Source organism: Vulpes vulpes, chromosome 5, assembly GCF_048418805.1.
Source record: "Vulpes vulpes isolate BD-2025 chromosome 5, VulVul3, whole genome shotgun sequence".
Classification (NCBI taxonomy): Eukaryota; Metazoa; Chordata; class Mammalia; order Carnivora; family Canidae; genus Vulpes; species Vulpes vulpes.
The window spans coordinates 13540818-13568649 of NC_132784.1; the positions used below are offsets into that span (position 1 = coordinate 13540818).

The 27832-nt window shown below is 34.2% G+C and overlaps 1 protein-coding gene across 6 annotated transcripts in view; it reads right to left on the minus strand.

Annotated features, from left to right (window-relative positions):
• The window catches only part of DPP10 (dipeptidyl peptidase like 10), a 1540096-nt gene that overhangs the window by 19222 nt on the left and 1493042 nt on the right, over nt 1–27832 (minus strand). For all 6 annotated transcript variants that reach the window (XM_072757585.1, XM_072757584.1, XM_026015550.2 and 3 more), the window contains 2 exons: nt 20636–20734; nt 20459–20528 (listed from right to left, as the gene is read on the minus strand). In XM_072757585.1, the coding sequence (XP_072613686.1) occupies nt 20459–20528; nt 20636–20734 (169 nt within the window). The remainder of the gene's footprint in view (nt 1–20458; nt 20529–20635; nt 20735–27832) is intronic.

Below are 27832 nucleotides of genomic sequence, written 5' to 3' on the forward strand. Positions count from 1 at the left end.
ATAAAGTTAATTAGATATTTATATTACTCAGTTGAATTTTGTTTCTTAACACAAGGAATGAAAAGTCCTAAAGAATTTCTGACACCAAAGAAAATACTACATTAATATTCCCTGGATTTTTGTTTTGTTTTCTTGTTTTTTTTTTTTGTGTGTGTGATGGAATTTTCACTAACGAGAATTTAAGCATATATTGAGGAAAAATTACTTAGCATCACCAAAGTTAACAAAAAAAAAAAAACAAAAAAAAAAAGGAAAGAGATGCATATATTTGAAAAATTTGAAAGCTAGAAGTAAAAAAGGACACACAGGTTATAAAGCATGAACTTTGTCTCTCAAAGGATAGGGTATACAATCTTAAAAAGTCAAATTATAGTGGTACAATGGTATCCTCTTTTCTAGAATATAAAAAAGCTAAGACAACAGCCTCTCATAAAATCAGATTTAGATCCAAACCTAGACATAGTTCAAACATGCATTTATTTGTCCTTGTGATAGATTTAAAGATCATCGAGCATGCAAGGTTCTGAGAAAATCTCTAGTTTTATTTGAGCTGCATACCAGAAATCTTCACCCTATTTACTCTCCTGTAAAGACACCAAACTCCCTTGGCTGCATTATGTAAATGTGTTGCTGAGAACCACCAGTACGTACCAATACACAAAATAATCCTCATCAACGGGCTTTTAACATTATCAGATTTGCTAAAGAAAATAACTTCTAGGCAGCAAATAGAATTGAACAGATACAGAGGCTGTGCGAAACCCTTGAGTTAGGTAAAGGAGGAGGTAGGGAATGGGACAAAATATAGGACAACTAAAATTTACTGGATGCTGTTATCGGCTATCTTTTGTCTTTCAAAATCCATATGTTGAATCTCTAATGCCTACTGCCTCAGAATGTGACTGTGTTTGGAGATAGTGCCTTCCCAGTGGTCAGTTGAAATGAAGATATTAGGGTAGGCTGTGACCCATCTGACTGGTGTCCTTACTAGAGAAAATTGGGATACAACAGAGATCTTAAAGACCTGAACCATCAGAAGAAAGATCCTGTGAAGAGGCAGCAAGAAGGAAATGAGCTGCAAGCCAAGGAGAGAGGTCTCAGAAGAAAAACACACCTACTGACACCTTGCTCTTAGACTTCTATTCTCCAGAACTGTGAGAAGATACATTTCTATTGTTTAGGATAACCAACCCTGGTAAGCTAATACCAATGTCTTTTGTGGCTTAAGTACTTAAGATCTATTATTTTATTTACTCTTCACTACCGAGATTTATGTAACCTTTCTGGGGAATAAGTTGTTTTTTTGTGTGGCTTATAAGTGTATTATTATTCCAGTACTATAAGTACACTGTGCCATCAAAGTGTCTTAGTCATGATCTCCCCCCATCCTCTAAATCACACAATTAATGGTGACCCCATGATCCAAATCTAAGTCTGTATTGTCCTTCTGTGGTATCTGTGATCTTTAGCTCTTGTAATTTTATTTTTTAATTTTAATTTTTTAGTTTTTGCAACATTACCTCTTTACCAGATTATTGCAAATTTTTACTACACATATGCACGTGCTTGTGCCTAGAATTCTAATTGCCTATTTCAGAACGAAGTGTGGAGTTGCTATTTTTTCCAGATTCCCAGGTGACACTGATACAACTTGTCTGTCATTTGAGAAATATCATGAATCATTATGCCTGGCACATTATGCCTGAACACTGAAAATTCTGTTGAACTAATTCTTTTCAGGAAAAGTAGACTCATGTGAGGTTTAAAATGGAAGGACCTTTAAAAGCCTTTTGTTTATATAAAGATACTATATTTTGAAGCTTGGGGGATTTATTGCAAATATTAGAGAGTAAAACATGATCCACAGAGAATAAGTTATAATGATTAACTTCAGTTTTTAAGCTGAATAAAAATATGGCTATCTGAGTCACAGCTTTACTCTGAACATGGATAAGCAAGACACTAAAACTCCAAGATTCAGTTTCCTTATCTTTAATGATGGCAAGATAGTCTTGTTTTCCTCAGCTTTGCATGCATTAACTGACATAATATATTTGAAAATACTTTGTGAATTATAGTAAGCAATTTAAGACAGTTATTAAATTCATGAAACAACAGAAACTGTTACTATTCTTTTGTTTGTAGCCAGTGTTGCTTATTTTGAGCATATTTCCTTGCAGTTAGAAATGGAGAACTGAAAAAAAGCCTTGGACCAATTGTCCAGAAATTAAACTGGGCAGTGTCTATGGATAAATGTATTGTCATGTCATATGAGATATTATGTCAGATGGACTTCTAATATAAAAAAAATGTAATCCACAGATCTTTTGGAGTGATTATTAGAGTGTTGTCCATTATTAAGGCAGAATTTTCTAGCCTAACACTGGTAGCAGCTCTAAGGTAACATTATAAAATGTTCTGTTGATGTAGAAGATATAATTTTCCAATGAACTTATTATTGTTCACAGCTATTTAATGAGTTCAAAGCTGAATTAAGTGTAGACAAAATGTTAATAAGTCACAGATATTTTATGACATTTTAAAAATACAGTTTAAAAGCATGTCTTTCAAGCTTAATGATTAATAAATAGTTGTAGATTTTTATAAACAAAAGCCTTCAATCTCTTACTAAGGCTTGCAAAACCCAGAGAAAACATAGAATTCTACACCTTTGGTATTTTCTCTAAAGGGCCATTTTTAACTTTTCAACCTGTCTTTACAAGTTTTCAGTGTTAGAACACACAATGATATCAGTGCATAACCAGCCAATGACTTTAACACATTTTTCCATTTAGTTGGGTTTGTTCTATTTTGGTGCACGCTACAGTCATATCTATTTCAAGATGAGTTATGGAAGAATATGAATTGGTTATGTAGAATTGGCAAGCTTCAATTTATTTGATTCCTCTTTGACATTCTGAATGTCATCTTCATCTCTTAAAGCTCTAAGCATTTATTATTTTTAAAATTTTTAATTCAAATACAGTTAACATACAGTGCTATATTGGTCTCAGGCATATAGTCATCTTCATCTTTTTTACTATGGTATTTTGTTTTACTCCCTCTGTTTCAGAAATTTCTGGAGGTCCATAGAAAGGAGATGTATTTCAAGGCTGAGAGTGGGGACATACAATTTTGTTGAAGATTGTGGTAAAAGACAATTCCACCTGTTCTAAGCCATGGAAAGACTGTAGCGACACGAAATGTGTATTTTATAACACAGCACAATTAAGACTGAACTTTTCTTAAGAGTTAAGGTCTTAGAAGGCAGTCTTCATTTATTTCAAAACCTTCAGCACTAAGTATGTCTGTATGGAGAGAGAGTTCAGGATATGAGCATATAATAAAATATAGAAAAAAAAGATGAGTAAACACACAATATCCAAAAGGCCTTTAGAATGACAAAACAATCTTTATGACTAACCAAAACACCATCTATACCAAAATTGAATTCAAGTGAACACCAGCTAAAGTGTGCAGACTACATGTTTGGTCAGGTTCACAAATTGCTACTTAAATCCATGTAAAGAGAGCTGAAGACCTATGTTTTGGTCCTGACTTGGTTAGGATATGCTGAGTTACCCTGAGTAAATTATATGCTGTTTTTATTTTTTTGTAATAAAATAGTTTTATGTTGTAAATAGTTAAGATCACCTGCAGTACACTTTAAGAAGTCTTTTCCTAACCAGTAAAACTTGGTTACAATAGATGGAAGGAAAATACTTTTGAATGAGTACACTTTCCTTGACCAATCTATTGCATGGCAAGATTTCTTTTTCCTATGTGGTAGAACTTTAAAATTGCTATACTAACAGCTGTGTATCTGTCCACTGGGGTGTGGAAGGGAAGGGGCATAGGAGACTTAGTCATCTGCTGGATGATTCAATAGAAGGTGAGTTTGACATAGGACATTTGCCTTAAACAATATTTGTCTTGCCTTAATCTGAAATTTATTTAATAGAAATTTATAGTTAGTGATGGTTTGGTTGTAGCATTAAGTTTGACCTCTTTCAATACATGCATAGAGATACATACATTGGCTAAGAGCTTCTTGACCAATTCCTTCTTTTTCTCATTTTAAGATCCTTAGATTTCTTCTCATGGATGGATTGCCCTACATACAGAACAGTAGAATGACTTTTCTCATATATTTATTAACTACAACATGAGAAATAACATTTTTTTCCTGTCAGAGAACTATTTCTCATCTACATCCCTATCTATCTTCACTAGGAATATCACTTAATATCTGCAACTTTCTGATCCTGTGGTTTGTTTATAATATAATTTTTGGCTGAATATCTTTTCCCCCCCCTGAGTTATAGGGAAGTATTTGATAGGTCAAGGTTATTTAGGCTTCTGCCTAGAGCCATTCTTATACTGGCAGAGCCTGTGTTTCTGGTGGTGGTTATGATAAGGCCTACCTGATAATATATACAAAATTAGGCTTATCAACAAAATTCTCAAATTGTATTATATCTTCAACACTTGTGTCCATATAGTTGAATTCACAGATCTGTTCAGTATTAAACCGTTTAGAAAAATGGCATTAATCCGCTGGGATTAGGAATTACAGGGATGTGGGGTGCCATCCTGGAAAAGGTATGGCTGTGATTAGGCACTAAAGCTGAACAGAGATCAGACTGCCCTCCAGGTGGACTTGCATGATCACTACTCGCGGACCATGCTTTTGTACTGAAACTGTGAACCTTAATGATAGGCTTAGTTCGAAAATTGTATGTTTAGGCCACTTAGTTTTGAATTTCTCTATCCTTGTGTATTTTCATATGCTTTTGGGGAGTGGTATAGAGTTCATGTTCACATGTTTCTGTTGTACCGTGTTAAATGACTTAAATTTTGTAAAGCAAACTATGAAATAAAACTTATCCACTCGGGGGGGAAAAAAAACTGAGTTGAGCCCAGATCCAGTGGCTTTAGCGAATTTAGGTAATTCCTGAGTCTTTGTAAAACAGCAGTCAAGTTTTTCTTCTTTTGTTGGGCCTAAGGAAAAATTCAGTTGCATTAAAAATCTACTTTTTTTTCCTGGATTATATAATTTGTGACATTGAAATTAGGTCTTCTTTCTAAGTCATTTTTTTCCAGTAAGCTTTCTTTATATTCAAAAAGCTATTGAGACACATAATTTAATGTTTTTTTTTTTCTTGATCAGAATTTCTTGATCTCTGAATGTGAGCGGCAAAAAGGGATCTTTTCATCCTTTCCCTACTCCTCCACTCAATCTCTCCCCTTTCCTCCTATTTGTTAATAGAATAAGCTTCCTCATATCAGGGTCACTTTCTGTCCCTGATTCTTCCTTGTTTTGAAAGGAATTCAGTCATATTTTTCTTTGATATCTCTTTAATAAAAGCCAGAGATTGTAGCCTTAGCATGACACAAAAACTGCATAACAATTATCATTAGAGTAATGAAGAAAAAGCAGAATCCAGTTCATTAAATCAAGTTATTTCTATTGTAGGATGCCAAAAAAAAAAAAAAATGAAGAGCTTATCAGAAAGCAGGTTGAGATACTGAACAGCATGGTTATTAATGAGCCAGCTATAAAACTCAAAAATGGACTGTTAGTATTATCCACACAAAATTAACCTCAGGATAAACATCTTAGCACATGAAAATATTGGAAGAGAACCAACAGCAAAGGGCCTCAGGGATATCTCACAGATAGAAATTGTGCAATAAAATGGGAGCCAGTTCCAAGCTCCTAATCATCTCTGCTGTCAGAGTCTTACTACATTAATTCTTACCCATTGGCCAGTTTCCATTTGTGATAATTTCTGACAGAGTGGCTGAAGCAGTAGAAAGAGAAGGGGGTTTGGTGATATTTACCTTCAGTTGCTGGGAATGACTATATCATTCATCACTGAGGTAGACCAGCATTTGTTCCACTTCTTTGGATCTCTTTAGAGAGAGCCAGTCAAAAGTATGTTTAGCACATTGTATTAACAGATCAAGAACAGGAGAACTGGCCTTATGCTACATGTGTATATAACTGTTATATAAATCTCTTATACAGTAGGTCTGCTTTAGATATTATACAAAATATTTTATACGTTGGCTTAAAAAATATAGGAATTTTCCAAATAAAAATAGAACAAAGCATGTGTATCTTAAAAAAAAAAAAAAGCAGCAGCAGCTGACCATCTCCATAACAGTGTCCTATTTTTTCATTTTCTAATGGAGAATACAATTCCTCATGGGACTATTGTGAATGTTAACATGGAGGCAAATAATACATGGGCTATATGTCAGGGATGACAGTGGGTTTCTAATACAGGAAAGGATGACAGTTATATACAAACTTTGAATCTGCATGTTATCCTCAGTGGGACATTATTCCCCTTCAATAATATGTGGTGGTTATATCATACATTGTGTTTTTCCTAATTATGGAATCTGGATTCTAGAAGCCAATTAATTTATCAACTGGAAAATGTGCCTGTATAAATGCAGGTGATACTCAGTTTACTTTATGTGTTAGTTAAATAGAAATACTAATAAGTGCTAACTATGGACAGTTATTAGAAGAACCATTTTACAATTTAGTAAACTGAGACACAGGTAAAGCAACTATAAACCATAGATGAATAACCCAGATAGATCTTTGAGAGAACACAATTATAAAAGTAGACCTCAGCAAAACATTAATTTACTATCTTTGACATATAAATAATTACATTCTTAAAAAGAATTTAGAATTCTTAGCTGAAATAGAATTAAGAACATAAGATTTTGAAAGCACAAATTATATGCTGTTTTTTTTTTTTTTTTTTACCAAGTTCTAACTCTGGGCCTTTTCCTGAATTTATATAATATCTTTTTAATGTTTCTTATCCCTAGAATTGTTTAGGGAAAAGTAGTAAAAGTCTGAAAATGTACCTTTTGGCTAAGTGTTAACAAATCTTAGTAGATGTCTGACAGGGACACTCTACCAACTACTTCTGATTACAGCATCTGCCCAAGCACTCATCGGACTATGAGAAGAAAAGTAAAATGATGTGTAAATATTGTCTGGTAAACTGCATGATATATAGATGATTTTCCCATGAATATCCATATAAAGATATATATGTTATGTTTACATATGTCATACATATGTCTATATATGTATAACACTTTTTATAATTTTCATTCTTAAAGATGCAGTCGGTTCTGTCCAATATGTGTTCATTTGGTATGATATATTTCATGTGATGGATTAAAAGGGAAATAATGCCAACATAGATGTCACTATGGTTTTGGCACAGATTTTCAAAGATGTTAATATTTGAAGATAGGGAGATACTTTCTTACAATGAAAGGGAAAGCTTTAACAATATATTAAGAAAAAAAAAGAAAATCAGTAGAATCACCTTGATTTAGGGAAGTTATGGATGGCATAGTAGCTCTCAAAATCACTAGGTCCCTCTATGTTGGGCTCTTTGGTGACAACTGAGAGTTCTAATTATAGAGTTAGCAAAGCCATGGACTAGAATAAGCAGTGGATGAAGGGCACACCTAGATCAGGTTTATAATTTTGATTAAAATAATATGATAAAAAATGGCTAGAAGAGAATGCCCTCAAAGAGGAAGTGCAAATGCCTACTTCCATGCTGAAAAAAAAAATACAGTAATTCTAGGTAAAAATGTTATTTATGATTTAACCCTACAAGTATTTTAATAGGCATATTACTGTTTATGGTTTTGTTTTAAACGTTTAATAGTTTTGAGTTTCTTCCCCAGTCTCATTTCTCCTAGATATCCTATAAATTTTAATGTGTGATCTTGTTTAATACTTATTTCTTTGGAATATACGTGTGATGTTATAAGAGAAAGGCCTTTGCTTCTGGCAGAGCTTCTCATTGTCACTGACACCCCTTAACTCTGCTTTGCCTATATGCTGCATAGCTTTATATGAGTCATAGTACATTTTTATATTTGAAGCAAACAGGAAGAAGGGATAAGAGAATCCTTGAATAATGTGTCATTGATGTACTCTAACTTGGGGTTTTGTTGGATTACCAAGGGAGAAAGGACAGTATCTCATCATCTCTAGTTTAAATTTTCAAGGACACATTAAATTACTAACATTTAATATTCTGTCATGGATTTTAGAAACAACAATCATTAAACTACAAAAAAATAATGATTTAAACAAAAGTGTATTTTTACATTTATGACCTACTATATGACCACTGAAACTTTAAAAACAGAGTAAATTAGCAAGTATTTCTTATGAAAAGCATTTTGTAGCATACCTTTATATATAAAACGTACCTGTAGGTTTTAAACAATATCATTCATGTGAAACTATAATTCATGCCATTCATATGAAATCATTAATATCTGTATTAAGAGAGGAAGAGAGCTAAAATGGTATAAATATCAAAGTCATAGAAGTGTATTATATATTTTTCTCCCTCTCTATATAGATTTGTCAATTTAAAAGAATCATCAAAGAGAATATGATAATTTTTACATTATATACACATTTTGTAAATTTAGAATTTTTTTTCATGTGTCACCTTCTCAAGACCACCACCTTTGTGTACACTTTTAAATAGTACTAGGAAATTAATACTGACATTTACGATGCATTATCTATAGATTGTGAAAGAACAAGGTCCAATTTGTTCAAGGTTAAATGGAACAACAATAGCCTTCTCTCCTTCCATTACCTAGATTGAACACCACTGTCTTTTCTTAATCATTTCATCTGCATTTCACTGTGGGTGAATTTTTCATCTGCTTAAATGTGGAAGGTTTAAAAAAATAAGAGAAATCAGAAACTTAAAATTTAGGTTTTGACCTGTATTACATGACAAAGCAATAATAATAACTCTTTTAGGCAAGTACTAGCTATCTCTCGTCTATATACATTCAATATATGTGTTAGTTTTGTAAGAACTGAGAGTGAAGTATATATTTGGCATCAACAGGTGGAAGATCAAATAATGTTACAGGTTTTAGAATATATGTGTCTTTTGGGAAACAAACTTACTTCTGACCATCTCAAAAGTAGATGAATCCACAAAATAAATGATGGATATAAAGATTTTTCAGAAAGTGAACATTTTAGTTGGAAATAGTCTGGGTGAGAATTTTATCTCTCATGTGGAATATCTAGAAACTTAATCATGCATCTTATGATAATTATTTTATACCAATGAATTAACATGGTACAGGTGGAAAAGTCTACATCCTAGAGATTATTATAAATTTAACTGGGAAGAAAAAATATCTAAGAATTTCGTTGTAGTGAAGTCTCCACTGATTTCTGGTCAGCATTTTTGATAATTTTCCAATAAAAAAATTAATTGGCTATGCAACAAGATAGAATTAAGTAATAAAAAGAGCAGCTTTTTGATCCAAAAAAGAAAGAAATAAAACTTGGGTTCCAACCCTAATTTTATCCTGCTCAAAATCTTAGAGATAATATACATGACCTATTTTAGTCACAATTTCCTTGTGTTAAATGAAGACAATGATATTCATCTTGCATGGTTTCTGTAAGGTTTAAAGGTCATATCTCCACATCCTTAAAATTATGTCCCTTATCCAATAAATAATTATTTTAAGATGCTCAAAAATCAAATGTGAAAGAGAAACACTGAAAAAGTAACATGAAAATCAATTATTAGGCATTATCCAGAAAGATTATTAGGGAAATGAGAACTGCACCTGACATTTTTCTAAGTGGGAAACTACACGGCAGAGAAATTAATTTATTCAAAGACTGAATTTAAACACATTATAAACTTTCAAATCATTTATATCTCCCTCATTCCCTATCTTGATTGATTCATTCCCAGTGATTAACTCAGGGTTGATTGATTTGTTTGACATTCATTCATTTACTCATTCATTCTGTCAATATTTCCTGAACACAAATAATGTTTCTGTCAGTGTTAAGGCAAAGTAATACAAAAGGAGTTCTTATAAACAAGGAATTTATAGTTAATAGAGATAGCAAAGCAAATATTATAATCTGGTGTGGTTATATAACAGAGGTGTGCATATAATTTGAGGAAATACATTTGTAAGTGTTAAGGGAAAGTTTTCCAGCAGGTTAAAAAAAAAGTACTGAAAGACTAAAAAAACACATAAAAAAAAACACAGAGGAATGATCTAGAAATTGGTATTTTCTTCATTAAAGCAGTTTTTAATTTATTTTTCATTTTATGTTTTTTAAATATCTAGAGACTGAATCTCTACTAGGGGGTAGGTAGAATCAGATTAAATCAAGAGAGCTACATTTTCAGATACGGATCACACAAAGTTCACTTTAGCATCAGAGTGGAATAACACTAAAAGATGATAGAGCAACAAACTTCAGAAAGGAAGTGTAGGTAGAGAGCAGAGTGGCAGATTGGAGTTGACTTATCCATATATGGTGTCTACCTGTACAGGGCTTCAGAAGAAGAGTGTGGGCTCCTGGACAACCCCACTGTTTCAAAGATGAAGGCAAGATACTGAAGTCCCATGAACATGATGTTATTAAAGTTGTAAACAATATACATATCCATATTGTTTGTTGAAAGGAAAGTATGTTCACGAGAACAAGTAATGATATCTTGATTGTTGGACATGAGTGGCTGGATAATTTCTCTCACTACATATGTACCAATTAATTATATCCTGCTATTTAACAATATAGAAAAGAGCTGACAAACAGTTCACTTCCATCTAGATGACCAAGTTGTAGTACTTTGATATGCATGACATTGAATGAATGCTGAAATTATCCAGATAAAAATGAATCATGATCTCCAGTTAGAATAACTTAGTGGAAAAACTAATAGTGATCGTATTCATATGTCTTTGTTGTAGCAAACAACCTTTCATTTTTAATAATACTACATCTGTCTGGATTGTGTCCTACCATGTTCTAGCCATTTAGGTTCATATGTATTTATCAAATACCTGTAACTGTAGGCTATTTCCCACATAATCTGTAGTCTTGGATCATAAAAGAAAGATTAGTAAGTTTTTATAGGGTTTCTCTATGTATGCCAGGCAATATGAAGACACACTTAACAAATCTAAAAAAGAATCATAGATTTCAAGATGCTTGCAATCTTTTATCTCCCCACAGCCATTGGCATAACTTCTTGCACACGAAAGCAACATTTAAGTGTGTTATACTAAATCACATATATGAGTAGAAAATAAGAATAACAAAAAAACAATTCAAGGTGATAAATGCTGAAATGGATATAGATACATATAATACAAAGATGAATATAGACTACTGGGTACTTCAGGGCTCCCTCTAATGTTAGACTAGAGAAAGACAATTAGCTATCTGAAGGGAGAATAGAATAGGAAAGAAAAAGGAGGTCATGACCCCATAGAGACTACTGTAAATGGAGGTCACTGGGATTTATCTGTAATAGTAATGCTTTGCAGATTTTCTATTACAGTAAAATATTCTGTTGCCATTGATTCACTTTTACTTTGAAGATCACAAAATTAGGTTTGGATTTCAGAAAATGTGGCCACAGAGAGGTCCTCAGAAGACTATTTCTTCTGAGGTTCCTTAAAGATTTAGTAGAAAGGGAATTCCAGATTGTCAGAGGCTACTTTCTTCAAGGCCAGTCTTCCTTCCAGCTACTCAGGTATTTGCTGAAGCCTGTCTCCAACTGATAAATTCATCATAGAATTTCCTGGATGTAAATCCATCTGTATAGGTGAAGAAAGGACTTATATAGTCTGTCAGGTACTAGATAGACTGCACAAAATAGCAAAAAAGTAGTGACACCAAAATCACTAAATCATCTCAGCCTCATTAAAATAATAGTCACTTTATTTTTTTCTGTCTAATCGTCCATTTAGAAAAAAAATTCAATTATACTTTCTTTTTACAGTGGGGATTCCACTTGTCACTGAAAACATGTCTAATTTTAAGAGAGAAAAAACAGACCTTTAAATTATAAGCAACCTATAAAAACAAACAAAAAGCCATTTTCACCCACATAGATTTACAAGCATAAATATATAAATATTTCAGAAATGAAAACAGCTTAAAACACTAGACCACTTTATTTAAAAATTAAAAAAAAAATCCTCAATCTGGCATAGTAAGTCATATTCTGCAAAACTTCTGAGAATTTACCTCTGAAAACAAGAAGTTTGGATAAATTAATATTTGCTCTAATCAGCATATACAAATAAAAATACTTTCATTTTTCCCTTTGTCAACCAAAAGAATAGCAAAGAAAATTCTATAGGACTGATTAGATTATTTATCTGCTTTCATAATGAATGTCTGTTATATAACTATAGGTGCTAAATTATACATTACATATTTCTATTGATAATTTAGAAAATATTTTTTATTTTTAATTGTATATTATGTGAAAAACAGCTTTCAAAGAAAATAATGCTTACTAGGTCATCTTTATCCATAATTTTTTTCATAATTATTTTAGTGGTCTTTGACATTTTTATTTTATTTAACTTTTTCATTTTAATTGTCATATAGTTAACATACAGTGTTATACTAATTTCAGTTGTATGATATAATGCTTCAACAATTCTATACATTACTCTGTGCTCATTATGATATGTGCACTCTTTAATTCCCATCCCTTATTTCACTCATACCCTCACCTATCTATCTCCCTTCTGGTTACCATCAGTTCTCTATAGTTAAGGGTCTATTTCTTGGTTTCCCTCCCTCCCTCTCTTCCTCCCTCCCTCCCTCCCTCCCCACTTTGTTTTGTTTCTTAAATTCCACATGAGTGAAATCATATGGTATTTATCATTCTCTGATTGACTTATTTTCATTTAGCATTGTCCTCTCTAGTTCCATCCAAGTTGTTGCAAATGGCAAAATTTCATTTTTTTATGGCTCAATAATATCACATTGTATACCATCGTATACCATATCTTTATCCATTCCTTTATTATTGGAAACTTGGGCTGCTTCCATAATTTGGCTGTTGTAAGTAATACTGCAATAAACATAGAAGTGCATATAGCCTTTCAAATTAGCATTTTGTATTCTTTGGGTAAGTATCCAATGGTGTGATTACAGATCAGAAAGTAATTTTGTTTTTAGTTTTTTGAAGAACCTCCATACTGCTTTCCAGAGTGGCTGCAACAGGTTGCATTCCCATCAACATGCATGAGGATTCCATTCTCTCCACATCTTTGCTAACACGTTTCTTGTGTTGTTGATTTTAGCCATCTGACAAGTGTGAGATGTTATTGCTGTTTTGATTTACACTTCCCTAATGATGAATGATGTTGAGCATCTTTTCTGTTGGCCATCTGCATTTCTTCTTTGCAGAAATATCTGTTCATGTCTTCTGCCCAATTTTTAATTGGGCTATTTGTTTTTGGAGTGTTGACTTGTATCAGTTCTTTATGTATTTTGAATACTATATCAGACCTGGCATATGCAAATATCTTTTCCCATTCCATAGGTTGTCTTTTAGTTTTGCTAATTATTTCCTTCATTGTGCAGTTTTTTTTAAATGTAGTCCCAATAATTCATTTGCTGCTTTTCTTCCCTTGCCCCAGGAAGGAGACCTAACTAGAAAAATGTTGCTATGGCCTACATAAGATAAATTGCTGCCTATGCTCTATTTTAGGAGTATTATGGTTTTGAGTCTCACATTTAGGTCTTTAATCTACTTTGACTTTATTTATTTTTGTGTCTGATATAAGAAAGTGTTCCAGTTTCATTCTTTTGCATGTAGCTATCCAGTTTTCTCAATACCATCTTTTCCCCATTACATATCCTTGCCTCCTTTGTTGAAGATTAATTGACCATATAGTTTTGGGTTTATTTCTGGGTTTTCTGTTCTGTTCTATTTATCTCAGTCTATTTTTGTGCCAGTATAACACTCATTTGATTACTACAGATTTGTAATAAAACTTGAGTTTGGAATTGTGATGCCTCCAGTTTTGCTTTTTCTTTTTCAAGGTGGTTTTGCCTATTCAGGGACTTTTGCTGTTCCATACAAATTTTAGGATTATTCTAGTTCTGTGAAAAATGCTATTGGTATTTTGATATGGATTTCATGAAATCTGTAGATTGGTTTGGGTAGTATGGACATTTTAACAATATATGTTCTTCCAATCCATGAGCATGGAATATCTTTCTATTTGTTTGTTTTCAATTTCTTTTATCAATGATTTAATACTTTTCAGAGTATAGGTCTTTCACCTCCTTAATTAAGTTTATGCCTAGGTATTATTTTTGGTGCAATTGTAAATAGGATTGCTTTCTTAATTTCTTTATCTGTTGCTTCATTAGTGTACAGAAAAGCAATGGATTTCTGTACATTGATTTTGTATCCTAACATTACTGAATTTGTTTATTCATAGTTTTTTGGTGGAGTCTTTTGAGTTTTCTGTATATAGTACCATGTCATTGCAAATAGTGGACAGTTTTACTTCTTTGTCAAATTGGATGATTTTATTAGTTTTTCTTATCTGATTGCTGTGGTTAGGATTTCTAGTACTATGTTAATAAAAATAGTGAAAGTGGACATTCTTGACTTGTTCCTTATCTTAGTGGAAGGCTCTCAGTTTTTTATTGTTAAGTATAATTTTAGCTGTGGATTTTTCATATATGGCCTTTAATATGTTCCCTTTAAACCTACTTTTCTTTTTTTTAAATATTTATTTATTCATGAGAAACACAGAGAGGAGAGAGAGAGGCAGAATCACAGGCAGAGGGAGAAGCAGGCTCCATGCAGGAAGCCCCATGTGGCACTCAATCCTAGGACTTCAGGATCACACCCTGAGCTAAAGGCAGATGCTTAACTGCTAAGCCACCCAGGCTTCCCTATCCTTGCTCTTGATGTGATATATAATGTTGATTGATTTGCCAATGTTGAACTATGGTTGCATCCTGGGAATAAATCCTACTTGATTTTGATGAATGAATTTTTTAATGTATTGTTGGACTCAATTTACTGATATTTTGAGGTTTTTTGGTATTTATATTCATCAGAGATATAGCCTATAATTCTCTTTCTTGCGTATGCTCTCTCTCTCTCTGTAGTGTCTTTTGGTATCAGGGTAATGCACTCTTCATATAATGAATTTGGAAGTTTTCCTTCCTTTTAGTTTGGAATAGTTTGAGGAGAAAAGGTATTAACTTTTCCTTAATTGTTTAGTAGAATTCACCTGTGAAGCCATCTGGTCTTAAGTTTTTGTCTGCTGGGAATGTTTTGATTACTGATTCAATTTCATTGCTGATAATTGGCCTGTTTAAATTTCTAGTTCTTCAATTTTAATTTTAATAAATTATATGTTTCTAGGAATTTATCCATTTCTTCTAGGTTGTCCAATTTGTTGACATATATTTTTTCATTGTATTCTTATAATCCTTTTTATTTCTATGGTTTTAGTTGTGATGGGTGCATAAATATTTACAATTGTTATATCTTCCTGTTGCTTGTCCCCTGAAGGATTCTCTATCTTTGTTTTAAAATATTTTGTTTAATATAAATATTGCTACCCTGGCATTCTTTTCACACCTGTTTACATGATAAATGCTTCCTTGTTCCTTTACTTTCAATCTGCATGTATCTTTAGGTCTAAAATGAGTCTCTTGTATGCAGCATATAGATTGCTCTTATTTTTTCATCTATTTTGTCACCCTTTGTCTTTTGATTGGAATATCCCATTTTCATTCAATTACCTATTGGTAATTACTGATAGGTAGGTACCTATTGTCTTTTTTTTTTTTTAACTTATTTTATGGTTGCTTTTGTAATTTTTCTCTGTTCCTTTCATCCCTTGCTCTTTTCTCTCACAATAAGTTGATTTTCTTTAGTGATATACTTGGATTATTCACTTTATTATTTCAAAGCACGTCACTAGTTTGTGATTTGTGGTTACCATTTGGTTTTATATAACATCTTCTGTACATAGCAGTGTATATAAGTTTGAACTCATTCTTTACAACTTTCCTTCTAGGAATATGGTGTCATATTTTATATCCTTTTATTTTGTGAATTCCTTGACTGATTTTTAAAAATACACTTATTTTTCCTGCTTTTGTGCTTTCTACTTTCCTTACTCTAGCTTATGGTCTTTCCTTTACACTCAAAGAACCCCCTATAACATTTCTTGCAGGGCTCATTTAGTGGTCATGAGTTCCTTTAACTTTTGTCTGTCTGGAAAATTCTTTCTCTCTCCTTCTATTCTGAAGGATAGCCTTGCTGGATACACAGTATTCTTGGCTGCAGATTTTTCCCTTTCAGCATTTTGAATAGATCATGTCAGTCCCTCTGGCTTGCAAGGTTTCTACTAAAAAGTCATTTGATAGCCTTATGTGTTTTTTTGTGTGTAACTGCTTTCTTCTGCTTTTAAAATTCTCTATCACTTCATTTCCCATCTTAATTAATGTGTATCTTGGTGTGCACCTCCTTGGGTGGATTTTTTTTGGAGGATGATCTCTGTGCCTAGGTTACCTGGATTTGTTTCCTTTCCCAGATTTGGGAGATTTACAACTATTATTTTTTCAAATAAACTTTCTGCTCCCTTTTTTTCTTTTGATGCTACAATGCAAATGTTATTACACTTGATGGTATCACTGAGTTCTCTATTTTCATTTTGGTTTTATACATATATGTGTATATATATATGTATAGATAGATATACACACACGTATATAACATATATATACACTATATGTATGTATGTGTGTATATATATATATATTTTTCTTCCTCCTATCTTCTCAGCTTGATTACTTTCTATGTCTTCTCTCCTCCAGGACACCAGTCCAATCTTCTGCTTCACCTACTGTTTATTATATCTAGTGTATTTTTAAATTAATTTATTGTGCTGCTAATCTTAATTTTTTTTAATCTCATTAACTGTCTCACTGATGTTCTCTACCCTCTTCTTAAGTCTGGTAAGTACCCTTATGATCATTACTTTAAATTCCCTAACAGGCATATTATTTATCTCCATTTTGCTTTGGTCTTTTGCTGTGATTTTGTTTTATTCTTTTATTTGGGGCATACTCTGCTGTTTCATTTTTTCTTTCTGTGTAGGTTTCTATGTGTTAGGGGAGACAGTCACATCTGTACTTGGCAACTAATGGTCTTATGAAGAAGAGGTCCCATAGTTTCCTTCTGTGCAGTATCCCCTTTTACCAGAACCCACAGTTTCAGGCATGTCTCCTCTATCTTATGTGTGTACCCTGCTATTGTGACTGAGCTGCTTTTTCCTTCAGTCCAGTTGTCTGCAATAGCTTTCTTTGACTGTTGTGGACAGTTTTTACTCCCTGGGTGTCAGTGGGCCACAATGGTCTTGAGTTGAGTCAGACCAGGCATTGGCCAGAGATGTAGTAGCACCAAATTGCAGGACACTTCCCTGGTTGTCCCCTGAGAAGCTTTCATTGCACAGTGCGGTCTGCAATCAGACTAGTTTTCTGCCTCCAGCCTACTACTGGTTCTCTGACTGGTGTATGTTTATTTTTCCTCCCTCAGGCATGAGTCACTTTGAAGTGGTGTTGGCTACTCTAGGGGCTGCTTTCACACTGCCAGGGGTGCAGCATCTTGAATGGTCTCTGGTCAAGAGTATATTGGAGAGGGTGGATCCACTGAAGCATAGCATAGGGAGGGCAGGGTGGCAGTGCTAACAAGTTTTGAGTGCTGTTGTTTTTCTTTAAGAGGGGCCCTGTACCTCCCAGATTGAGATGGTGTCTGAAGCAGTAGATCTATGGAAGCTGATAATTTTAACTATTAAAAACCAGTGCTAATAATAACTATGTTTATGGCTACAATTTATTAAGCAATGAGTGCAAGTATTTATGATCTACCAAACACTGTGGTGACACATCTTTAAATATTCCAAGTTATCATTTGCAGTTTATTTATAAGGAAGCTGAAGCTTAGGGACACCTGGGTGGCTCAGTGGTTGAATGCCTTTGGCCCAGGGCATGATCCTGGAGTCTCGGGATCAAGTCCTACATTGAGCTCCCTGCATGGAGCCTGCTTCTGCTTCTCTCTCTGCCTATATGTCTGCCATTCATTCTCTCTCTGTCTCATGAATAAGTAATCGTTTTTTTTTAAAGGAAGCTGAAACTTAGAAAAATTATGCAATGTATTGGTAAATCTTTGAGCTGAGATTTGAACCCAAGCATACCTGACTCCTACACTAGTTCTTTTACTCTATTATCCTGCCTATAAAAAAGACCTGACTATCCCTTTTCTAACAAGATAAATTGTCTTGTACTAATCTATACGTTCTTCTTACAAACTAAAAATCACCCATAATAAAACTCATATCAGATGCCAAAACAAGTCGGTTACTTTCTCTGACTCAAGGCTAGAGAGAATCTGTAATTCCTGTCTACTTTTCACCCCAAAGTGTGACTACTCTGGAGCCAGTGGATAGGCAAGTGATAATAATTGCCTACAAAGCCATCTACATAATTGAGGCATGCTTCATGAAAGAATGCCTAGTAGGGTTCCTTTACCTGAGAACCATATCCCCTTACCCCAGAGTGAATAAACAGAACAGCTTCTTCTCCCAAATGGTGGCTCTATAATATAGAGTTAAGAATTTTTTGTCTCATTTTAATGCCTTAAGTATTGTCCTCAATAAATCACACATATACTTCAAATAGGGATTGAAGAAAAGTAGCTAGTAGAGAGGAGACAGAAGAAGGAATTATAAAAGAGCAAATAAGAACTTTCTTAAGGGAGTTAGCAAGAACTTTCAGGGCCTTCTGGTTATTAGGGACAAAGGAGAATGGTCTGGGCATGAGAAACTAGAAGAAGTCAAGGTATCATCAGCCTAAGATGGACAATGGAATGTGGAGAAATATTAAGTATAATAATTCTGTATTTAGTTGCTTAAAATTAAGTGATAAATTGTTTCTATTTATTAAAGACTCCAAATACAATCTATGTAAAAATAATGAACTATAATAAAAATAATTAAAACAATCATATATGCGTGGCACTTTACACGTTATACTCCATTTAATCTAAAAAGTAGACTTAAAACATGGACTGTCTTATAATGAGTTTTATATTTGGAGAAACTGAGCCTTATATGAGGTTAAGTAACTTGCTCAAGAACACAGCTAATACATGACAAAACTGGAATTCATATCCAGGAAGTTTGATTTCATAGGCTGAACACTTATCCTCTATATTCACTAGACAAGTTATGCTATTTTCGTTTCTCTTCCTAATAAGGTTCTGATATCATTTTAGGCATTGCCATAGAAATATATGTTGGCTGGGTTCTTTTTTTTTTAAAGATGTTTATTTATTTGAGAGAGTGAGTGAGTGAGAGAGAGAGAGCACAAGATGTGGGGAGGAGAAGAGGGAGAAGTAGGCCCACTGAGCAGGGAGCCCGATGCAGGGCTTAATCCCAGGACTCCAGGAACATGACCTGAGCCAAAGACAGACACTCAACTGAATGAGCCACCCAGGCACCCTGGCTAGGTTCTTAATAATGAACATAACTAATAACTCTCAGGAATAAAATGCTACATCAACATCAAATAGCCATTAGATGTTAGGGACCTCTGTGCCCAGTACTATTTCAAAGTATGATCTCCGAAAGTGAATGAATTCAATTCCAAAGTCAATTCTATGTTGGAGAAAACCATAAGTCCAGTTTTCTGAGCATGGGAGGTGCTTCCTGCTGACCATGAATTCAGGAAGAAAAGCCAGCGGGAGTAATAGAATAACTAGTGGTTTCCGCAATGGAAATAAATGCTTCCTCAGTGTTGCATAAGCAACTGATAAAAAGCATGGAGCCTAACTGTGAAAATGTAGATGCACCTTACATTATCTTAAGTGAAATAGGCCAGTCACAAAAAGTCAAATACTGCATGATTCCACTCTTACAAGACATCTAAGATAATCAAACTCCTAGAAGCAGAGAGTAGAATGGTGTTTGCCAGGGGAGGGGGAAACGGGAAGTTGGGATTCAATGGGTATAAAGTTTTAGTTATGTAAAATGAGTAAGTTCTAGAGATCTGCTATGCAACACTGTGCCTGTAGTTAACAATACTTTATTGTACATTTAAGATTTGTCCAAAGAGTAGAATATTAAGTATTTTTGCAACAATAAAAAATTGCTTTTATGAATTCAGCATAACTTTGATATGACAAATATATTGCAAAGAAAGAAAATAATAGACCAATATTATATATGAAAACTAAACAAAAATAAGAGTAGGGTTTGGTAACTGCTTAAACAGACATCCATAAGCCAAACTACATGTGTCATTCTTCCCGGTAGTTAACACTGAGTTCACCTTAGGAGGGTAAGAAGTACAAACAAATTACACATCCTTCCATGTTGATTAGTGGTGGGGTCCTTGATGAGCTCATACCACTGACAGGTGCCCCACTTAACTACAATATATAGGACTTCTGTTTTTTACTCAGAATGCTGTCATGTGAGGCATAAGAAAAATTATAAAGCCTTTAGATTCCTTCATTTCAAAAACAAATGAAATACTTACATTATTAACAGAAGAGCATACTGGTTTCGGTCCGTAAAATCTTTGGGAAAGGACAACTGTAAAGGAAGTTCTTTTAAAGAAAGAGCAGAATATTAAAGATGGAGAGTCATTTACATGTAAAACTGTAAGATGCAGAGAATGTTGTTCTTAAATAACGTAGCATGCACAAAACTTTACCATAGTCGTCAATATGAAGCATTTTAATTTCTGACTTTATTATCTTCTTCTTCAGGATAGCTTCCTTCAGCATGGAATTGCCTTCCAGTATAAAATACTCTATAAATCAAAAAAGTTAATTTAAATAACTACTATGTGTTGATCAGGAATCAGTGCAACACAACAAATAATCATCCAGTAATTATCATTTGGCAAGCACTGTGTTAGGCACTGATTAAACTCTCATAATTTCCCTCCTGGCTGGATTATTACAACAGTTTTCTAACTGAGCTTTCTTATTCCGGTGAAATGTTCTTTACTTTCCCTATACTTAGCATTTACATTTTCAAAATGTAAATCTGATAATGTTACTACTCTGCTTAAGAACATTTAAAAGAACACAAAATTTTCTATCACCTAGTAAGATGACACTGGGATTCCAATACAAAATTATGAGGCATGTAAAAAAATCAGGAAAATATTACCCATGATGAGTACAAAATGTAATCAACAGAAATAATACAAGTGATATAACTGATTGACTATACCTTTGAAAAAGAGAATATGATTATCTCTCGTGTGTTTATTAAGTTAAAAAATAAGCATGAGATATTGAGATATATGAATGAATTTTTTTAAAAAGACACAAGTTAAAATACTAAAATTTAAAACCTGTAAAACCTGGTGTTCATAAAAACTAAGATTTAAGATAAAAAATTTTAGGGATTAGTGCATGTTTAGGTACTATAGAAGAAATAATAAATGAATTTGTAAATACAGCAATAGACAGCATTACAAAATAAAAAACAAGTTGACAAAACATGAACATCAGTAATTTGCTGGATTTTGATTGATATACTAAATCAATAAATTATTAGGGAGACATAGTGAAAAATAGTGAGCCCTCTAATCCATTAGTATGTATGTATATCCATTGAGTTTTTAATTTCTCTCAATTTTGGGGGAAAACAATGTCTTTCAACATTAAGACATTAAGTATGATATCAATTGTATTTTTATAAATTCTATTCATTTAATTAAGGAATTTCTATTCTTGCTATTTATTTATTGTTTTTCAAAATTATCAGATGCTTTCTTCTGAATACTCTGAGTTAATAGTAAAATAAAGTGAATTGCATTGATTGCTGAATGTTGCAGCAATCATGGATTCTTCAGGTAAACCCCATGTACTTATAATATATTATCCCTTTTTAAATTGGCATATTTGTTAGTCTTTAGTGAACTTTGTATCTATACTCACTAGGAAAAAAATTAAAACTTTTTTTTAAAATATATTTTTTTTTATTCATGAGAGACACAGGCAGAGGGAGAAGCAGGCTCCATGCAGGGAGCCCGACATGGGACTCAATCCCCGGTCTCCAGGATCACACCCTGGGCTGAAGGTGGGGCTAAACTGCTGAGCCACCGGGGCTGCCCAGAATTTTATTTTTTTAAGCGATTGCTACACCCAGCATGGGGCTCAAACAACACTGAGATCAAGAGTAGCACACTCCACCAACTGAGCCAACCAGGCATGCACCACCCCCTTTGTTGTTTTCGTCCTTGTAATATGGATTTGGTTCTGGAATGCTGGCCTTATATTTTTTGAGAGTTTGTGTAAGCTTGGTATAAATATATCGAATATTGCACAGAATTCACCAGTGAAGCTAACTGGAATTTTTTCTGTGGAAGAATATTGAGAATTTTTTTGTAGATAAGGAGATATTTATATAGTGTATTTTTTTAAACTTCTTTTTTTCTTTTTTTTAAATTTTTTTTTCAATTTTTATTTATTTATGATAGTCACAGAGAGAGAGAGAGAGAGAGAGGCAGAGACACAGGCAGAGGGAGAAGCAGGCTCCATGCACCGGGAACCCGATGTGGGATTCGATCCCGGGTCTCCAGGATCGTGCTCTGGGCCAAAGGCAGACACTAAACCGCTGCGCCACCCAGGGATCCCTATATAGTGTATTTCTTCCTGATTGTTTAGCAACGAATGTCTTTTAAGAAACTTTCCCACTTCATCTAAAATGTGAGATTCATTGCCTTAAAATTATTTATAATATTCCATTACTATCATTCTAATGTGTGTAGGATCCATTATTAACATCATATATTTCATTAATGAAATAGTGATAGTATATGTTTTCTTTGATGATTCTATATGGAACTTTATAAATTTTTTTGATTTAAAAAAATTTTTTTTAAAAATTTTATTGATATTAAAAAAATCTTTGTTTTTATACATTTTTCTACTGCTAGTACATTTCCTTTACCATTTATTTCCACTCTTTATTATTATTTCCTCTCTTCAACTTAATTTGCTCTTTTTCTAGCTACCTAAGGTGGAAATTTAGATGACTGATTTTATAGTTTTCCTGCTTTATTAAGCAAGAATTTACAGCTATAAGTTTGTCTTGTCAGGTATCTCCAAACTTGAATTAATTATATTTTCATTTTTCTGTGGCTCAAAGTATTTTCCTAAATTATTCTTTGATCTATGTCTTATTTAGAAATGCAAATCTGATAGTAAAGCATTCTCAGCATTTTTTCTGTATTCTTTATTTTTCCTTCATTTTTGAAGGCTGTTTTCCAAGATCATTTATTCCAGGTTGAGGATTATGTTTTCTTTTCCATCATCATTTAATTAACTAACTTTAATTCCAGTATACTTAATATACAGTGTTAGTTGCAGGCATGCAATACAGTGATTCAGCAATTCTATACATTACTCAGTGCTCATCATGATAAGTGCACTCTTAATCCCCTTTGCCTGTTTCATCTACCCTCCCCCCACCCACTCTCTGGTAACCATGTTTATTTGTAGTTTTTATTTTTTTTTCCTTTTTTTTTTTTTAAAGATTTTATTTGCTTATTCATGAGACACACACACACACACACACACACACACAGAGGCAGAGACACAGGCAGAGGGAGAAGCAGGCTCCATGCAGGGAGCTCAACATGGGACTTGATCCCAGGTCTCCAGGACCACGCCCTGGGCTGAAGGTGGTGCTAAACCGCTGGGCCACCCAGGCTGCCCTATTTTGTTTCTTAAATTCCACAGATGAGTGAAATTATATGGTATTAGTCTTTTTCTGACTGACTTTACTTAGCTTATACTCTCTAGACCCATCCATGTTGTTCCAAATGGCAAGATTTCATTAATTCTTTATGGCTGAATTATATTCCATAGTGTGTGTGTGTGTGTGTGTGTCTCATCTTCTTTATCCATTCATCCATTGATGGACACTGGGCTGCTTCCATAATTTGGCTATTATAAATAGGGGTGCATATCGCCTTTCAAATTAGTGTTATATTCTTTGGATGAATATCCAATACTGTGACCACTGGACTCTCTGGTAGTTACATTTTTAATTTTTTTGAGGGATCTCCGTACTGCTTTCCAGAGGGGCTGCAACAGTTTGCATTCCCACCAACAGTGCTTGAGGATTCCATTTTCTCCACACCTTTGCCAATACTTGATGTTTCTTCTGCTGTTGATTTTGGCCATTCTGACAAGAAAGAAGTGATACCTCATTGTGGTTTTGATTTGCATTTCCCTGATAATGAGTGACATTGAGCATCTTTTCATGGGTCTGTTGGCCATCTGGATGTCATCTTTGGAGCAATTTCTATTATGTCTTCTGCCCAATTTTTAATTGGGTTATTTGTTTTTGGGGTGATGAATTGTATCAGATCTTTATATATTTTGGATACTAACCCTTTATCAGATGGGTCCTTTGCAAATATTGTTTTCCATTCTGTAGGTTGTCTTTTAGTTTTGTTGATTGTTTCTTTTGCTGTGTGGAAGCTTTTTATTTTGATGTAGTTCCAATAGTTCATCAATATTAATTTTGTTTATCTTTTGAAAGAAATAGCTCCTGGGAAACTTTTTATATCTCCTTCGAGTCTTAATAATAGTCTTGCTGGATAGTGCATTTTTTTTCTGCATACATTTTCCTTTCAGCATTTTGAATATATCATGTCATTCCCCTCTGACCTACAATGTTTCTTGCTGAAAATTCAACTGATAGCCTTATGGGGTTTCCCTTGTATATAACTATTTTCTTTTCTTTTGCTGTTTTATTTTTCTCTTGCTGCTTTTAATATTCTCTCTTTATCACTACTTTTTGCCATTTCAATTACTTAGTGTCTTGCTGTGGACCACCTTGGTTTGATTTAGTTCAAAGGGGGCTCTCTGTGCCTCTTGGATTTGGAGGCTGTTCCCTTCCCTAGATTGGGGAAGTTTTCAGCTATTATTCCTTCAGATAAATTTTCTACACCCTTTTCTCTCTTTTCCTGGGATCCCTGTAATGTGAATGCTATTACACTTGATGTTAAGTCCATTCTGGTTTTGCATAACTTTTTTTTCTATCACCAGATTAACTTGATTGCTTTCAATTACTCCATCCTCCAGGTCACTGATCTGTTCTTCTTCCTGCAGTCTACTATCTATTCCATCTAGTGTATTCTTAATTTCATTTATTGAGTTCATATCTGATTGTATTTTTTTCCTGTGTTTTCTCTTTAAGTTTTTCAATGATGTCCTCTAGTCTTTTCTTAGGTCCAGTAAATATCTCATGATCATTACATTCTCTATCAGGTGTATTACTTTGGTCTGTTTCACTTAGGTCATTTGCTGTGATTTTGTTCTTTCATTTGTGACATACTTCCCTTTCTCCTTTTGTCTAAATCTTTGTGTTTGTTTCTGTATGGTAGGAAAGTCAGCTACATCTCCTGCCTTATGAAAAGGAGATGTGTAGTGCCCTGCAGTGCAGCGTCCCTTGTTCACCAGAGCCTGGTGCTTCAAGAGTGATTCCTATGTGTGTTGCTTGTGCCCTGCTGTTGTGGCTGAGCTGCTTTTGCCTTCCATCCAGTCATCTGCAAATGGCTCTTTTTTGCTTGTTATCAGCCGTGTTTGTTCTCTTTTGTGCTGTGGGCCAAGCTTGGACTACCTTGGGCTTGAGTTGCATCAGACCAACCATTTGCCTGAGTAAACATTAGCTCCAGAATGCAGGACACTTTATTCGTTTTGTCCCCTGATAAGCTTCTGTTGGTGAATGGAGCCTGCAGTCAGACCAGGGGTCTGTACCTTGCCCACTGCTCAGGCCACAGCTGAAGTGGTGTGTGTAGTTATCCTCCCCTGTTCCTGAGCCAGTTTGCAGTGATGCTGCCTCCTGTTGGGGTTGTTTGCACATTGCCAGGCTTTGGATGGGCTCTGGCCAAGAAGATGTTGGAGGGGTTGGCTCTGCTAAGGGATCCAAAGATGTGTGTGGAGGAGAGGTGCAGTGGTGTTACCAAGGTTTGTTTGCACTTGTCCTCTAGAGGAGGGGATTTGCATTCACTAGGACTAAGACCAGCCAGGCTGGAGAGGGCAGATTTGAAGTGCAGGGAGTGAGGGAGGTGCAAGATTTGCAGTGTTAGCAAGTGACAAGTGTCTGGGCCTCTCTGGTTCCTGCAGGTGGACATGTGTTTATGCTGGATGGTGGGGGCAGATAATAGTGCCCACCAGCTCCTTTGTTTCTGAAGAAGTCTCTTAAGGATCCCTGCCCTTCCATCATACTCCTTTCTGTATGCCCCAGGCATTTTTCAAACTGCTGCTTCTATGCTGTATCTCTGCAGACCATCGTTTGTTGTGCTGCTGTCTCTTAAGGGTGGGGACTCAATTTCCTCTTGCCCTCCAGGTTTTCCCAATACTGAGCCCACTCATTTTTCAAGTTTCAGGTTTTGAGTCCCATTGGTTTTAAGAATTCATGAAATTCAGCCCCTCTGGCTTTCAAAGCCAAATGTTATGGCAACTTGTCTTCCCTGTGTGGGCTCCCCAGTAGGAGAGTGTTTCTCTCTCCTCTCCAGTCCAGCAGCTTCCCAACCTCCCACAGACAGTCCCAAGTTTCCCTTTAGTTGTAGAATTTGTTTTCCTCGTCTTCTTGTCATTTTCTAGGTTTTTACACTGATGTGTTATCTAGTTGTGTTCCTGGGATGAGGCGTGCTTTGTGTTGTCCTATTCTGTCTTCTCTGAAATTCTTCCATCGTCATATTAAAGATTTTGCTCTATTTTTCGTTTTTTTTTCTTTTATGATGAGACCTCTGAGCCAAGTAATTCTTGGCTTCACTACCATGTATGTAATGTGTAGATATATAGGAATCTTCTTATTTTTGATGATTTAAGGTTTAATTTTATTTTGTTTTTAAATCACCTTTTCCAGTGGGATACATCTGCTTGAGATCTGACAATTTTATACTTTTCATGTTATTTGGCCTTGGCATTATCTCATCAAATATTTCTTACATGCCTCCCCTTTTGACTTTAGTTAAAAACATCATATATATATTGGCCTATATTAACTTAGGCTCTGTTCAGTTTTTTTTTTTCATTCTTTTTCTTTCTGTATCTGGAAGTTTCTATTGATAATGTTTCAAGTTCACTGATCTGTTTTCTGTAGTGTCTAATTTGCTTTTAGTATTTTCCAATGAAGTTTTTATTTCAGATATTTTACGTTCATGAAGTTCCTTTAAAAAATACTCCACTTTTATTCATACTGCATTCATTTTTTCTTGAACTTCAAAATCATATTTATAATAGCTGCTTTATTATTTTTGCCAGAAGGCTCCATCTCTCTCATTTCAGAGTCTGTCTCTATTTACGCTAGCTTTTTTCCCAGTTATGAGTCACGTTTTCTAGCTTCCTCACACACCCAGTAATATTTTATTGAATTCCAATGATTGTAATATTTATAATATTTTGGATTTTGTTCTATTTTTTTAAGGTTTTATTTATTTATTCATAAGAGACACAGGCAGAGGGAAAAGCAGGCTCATGCTGGGAGCCCGACGTGGGACTCGATCCTGGGACTCCAGGATCACGCCCTTGGCCGAAGGCAGGCACCAAACCTCTGAGCCACGCAGGGATCCCCCATTTGTTTTGTATTTAGAGGAAGCCAATGTCACCTGATATTTGCTAACTACAATGAAGAGAGTTTTTGGAAGAATTCATCTTATTTAATTTTTACCTTTATACCTCTAACTGCAGATCATATTCTTGGCTTTTTTTTTTAAACAAATTTATCTAAAATGATTAACTGAAAAGATACAGCCAGAGGCACCAATATGAGAATGATATAATAATAAATTTCTCATGGTTTCTCTTATCAAATGTCAGTGGCAAAAAATAAACCTAATTATATATCAACTAATTACATGAATGTAGGGGCAGTT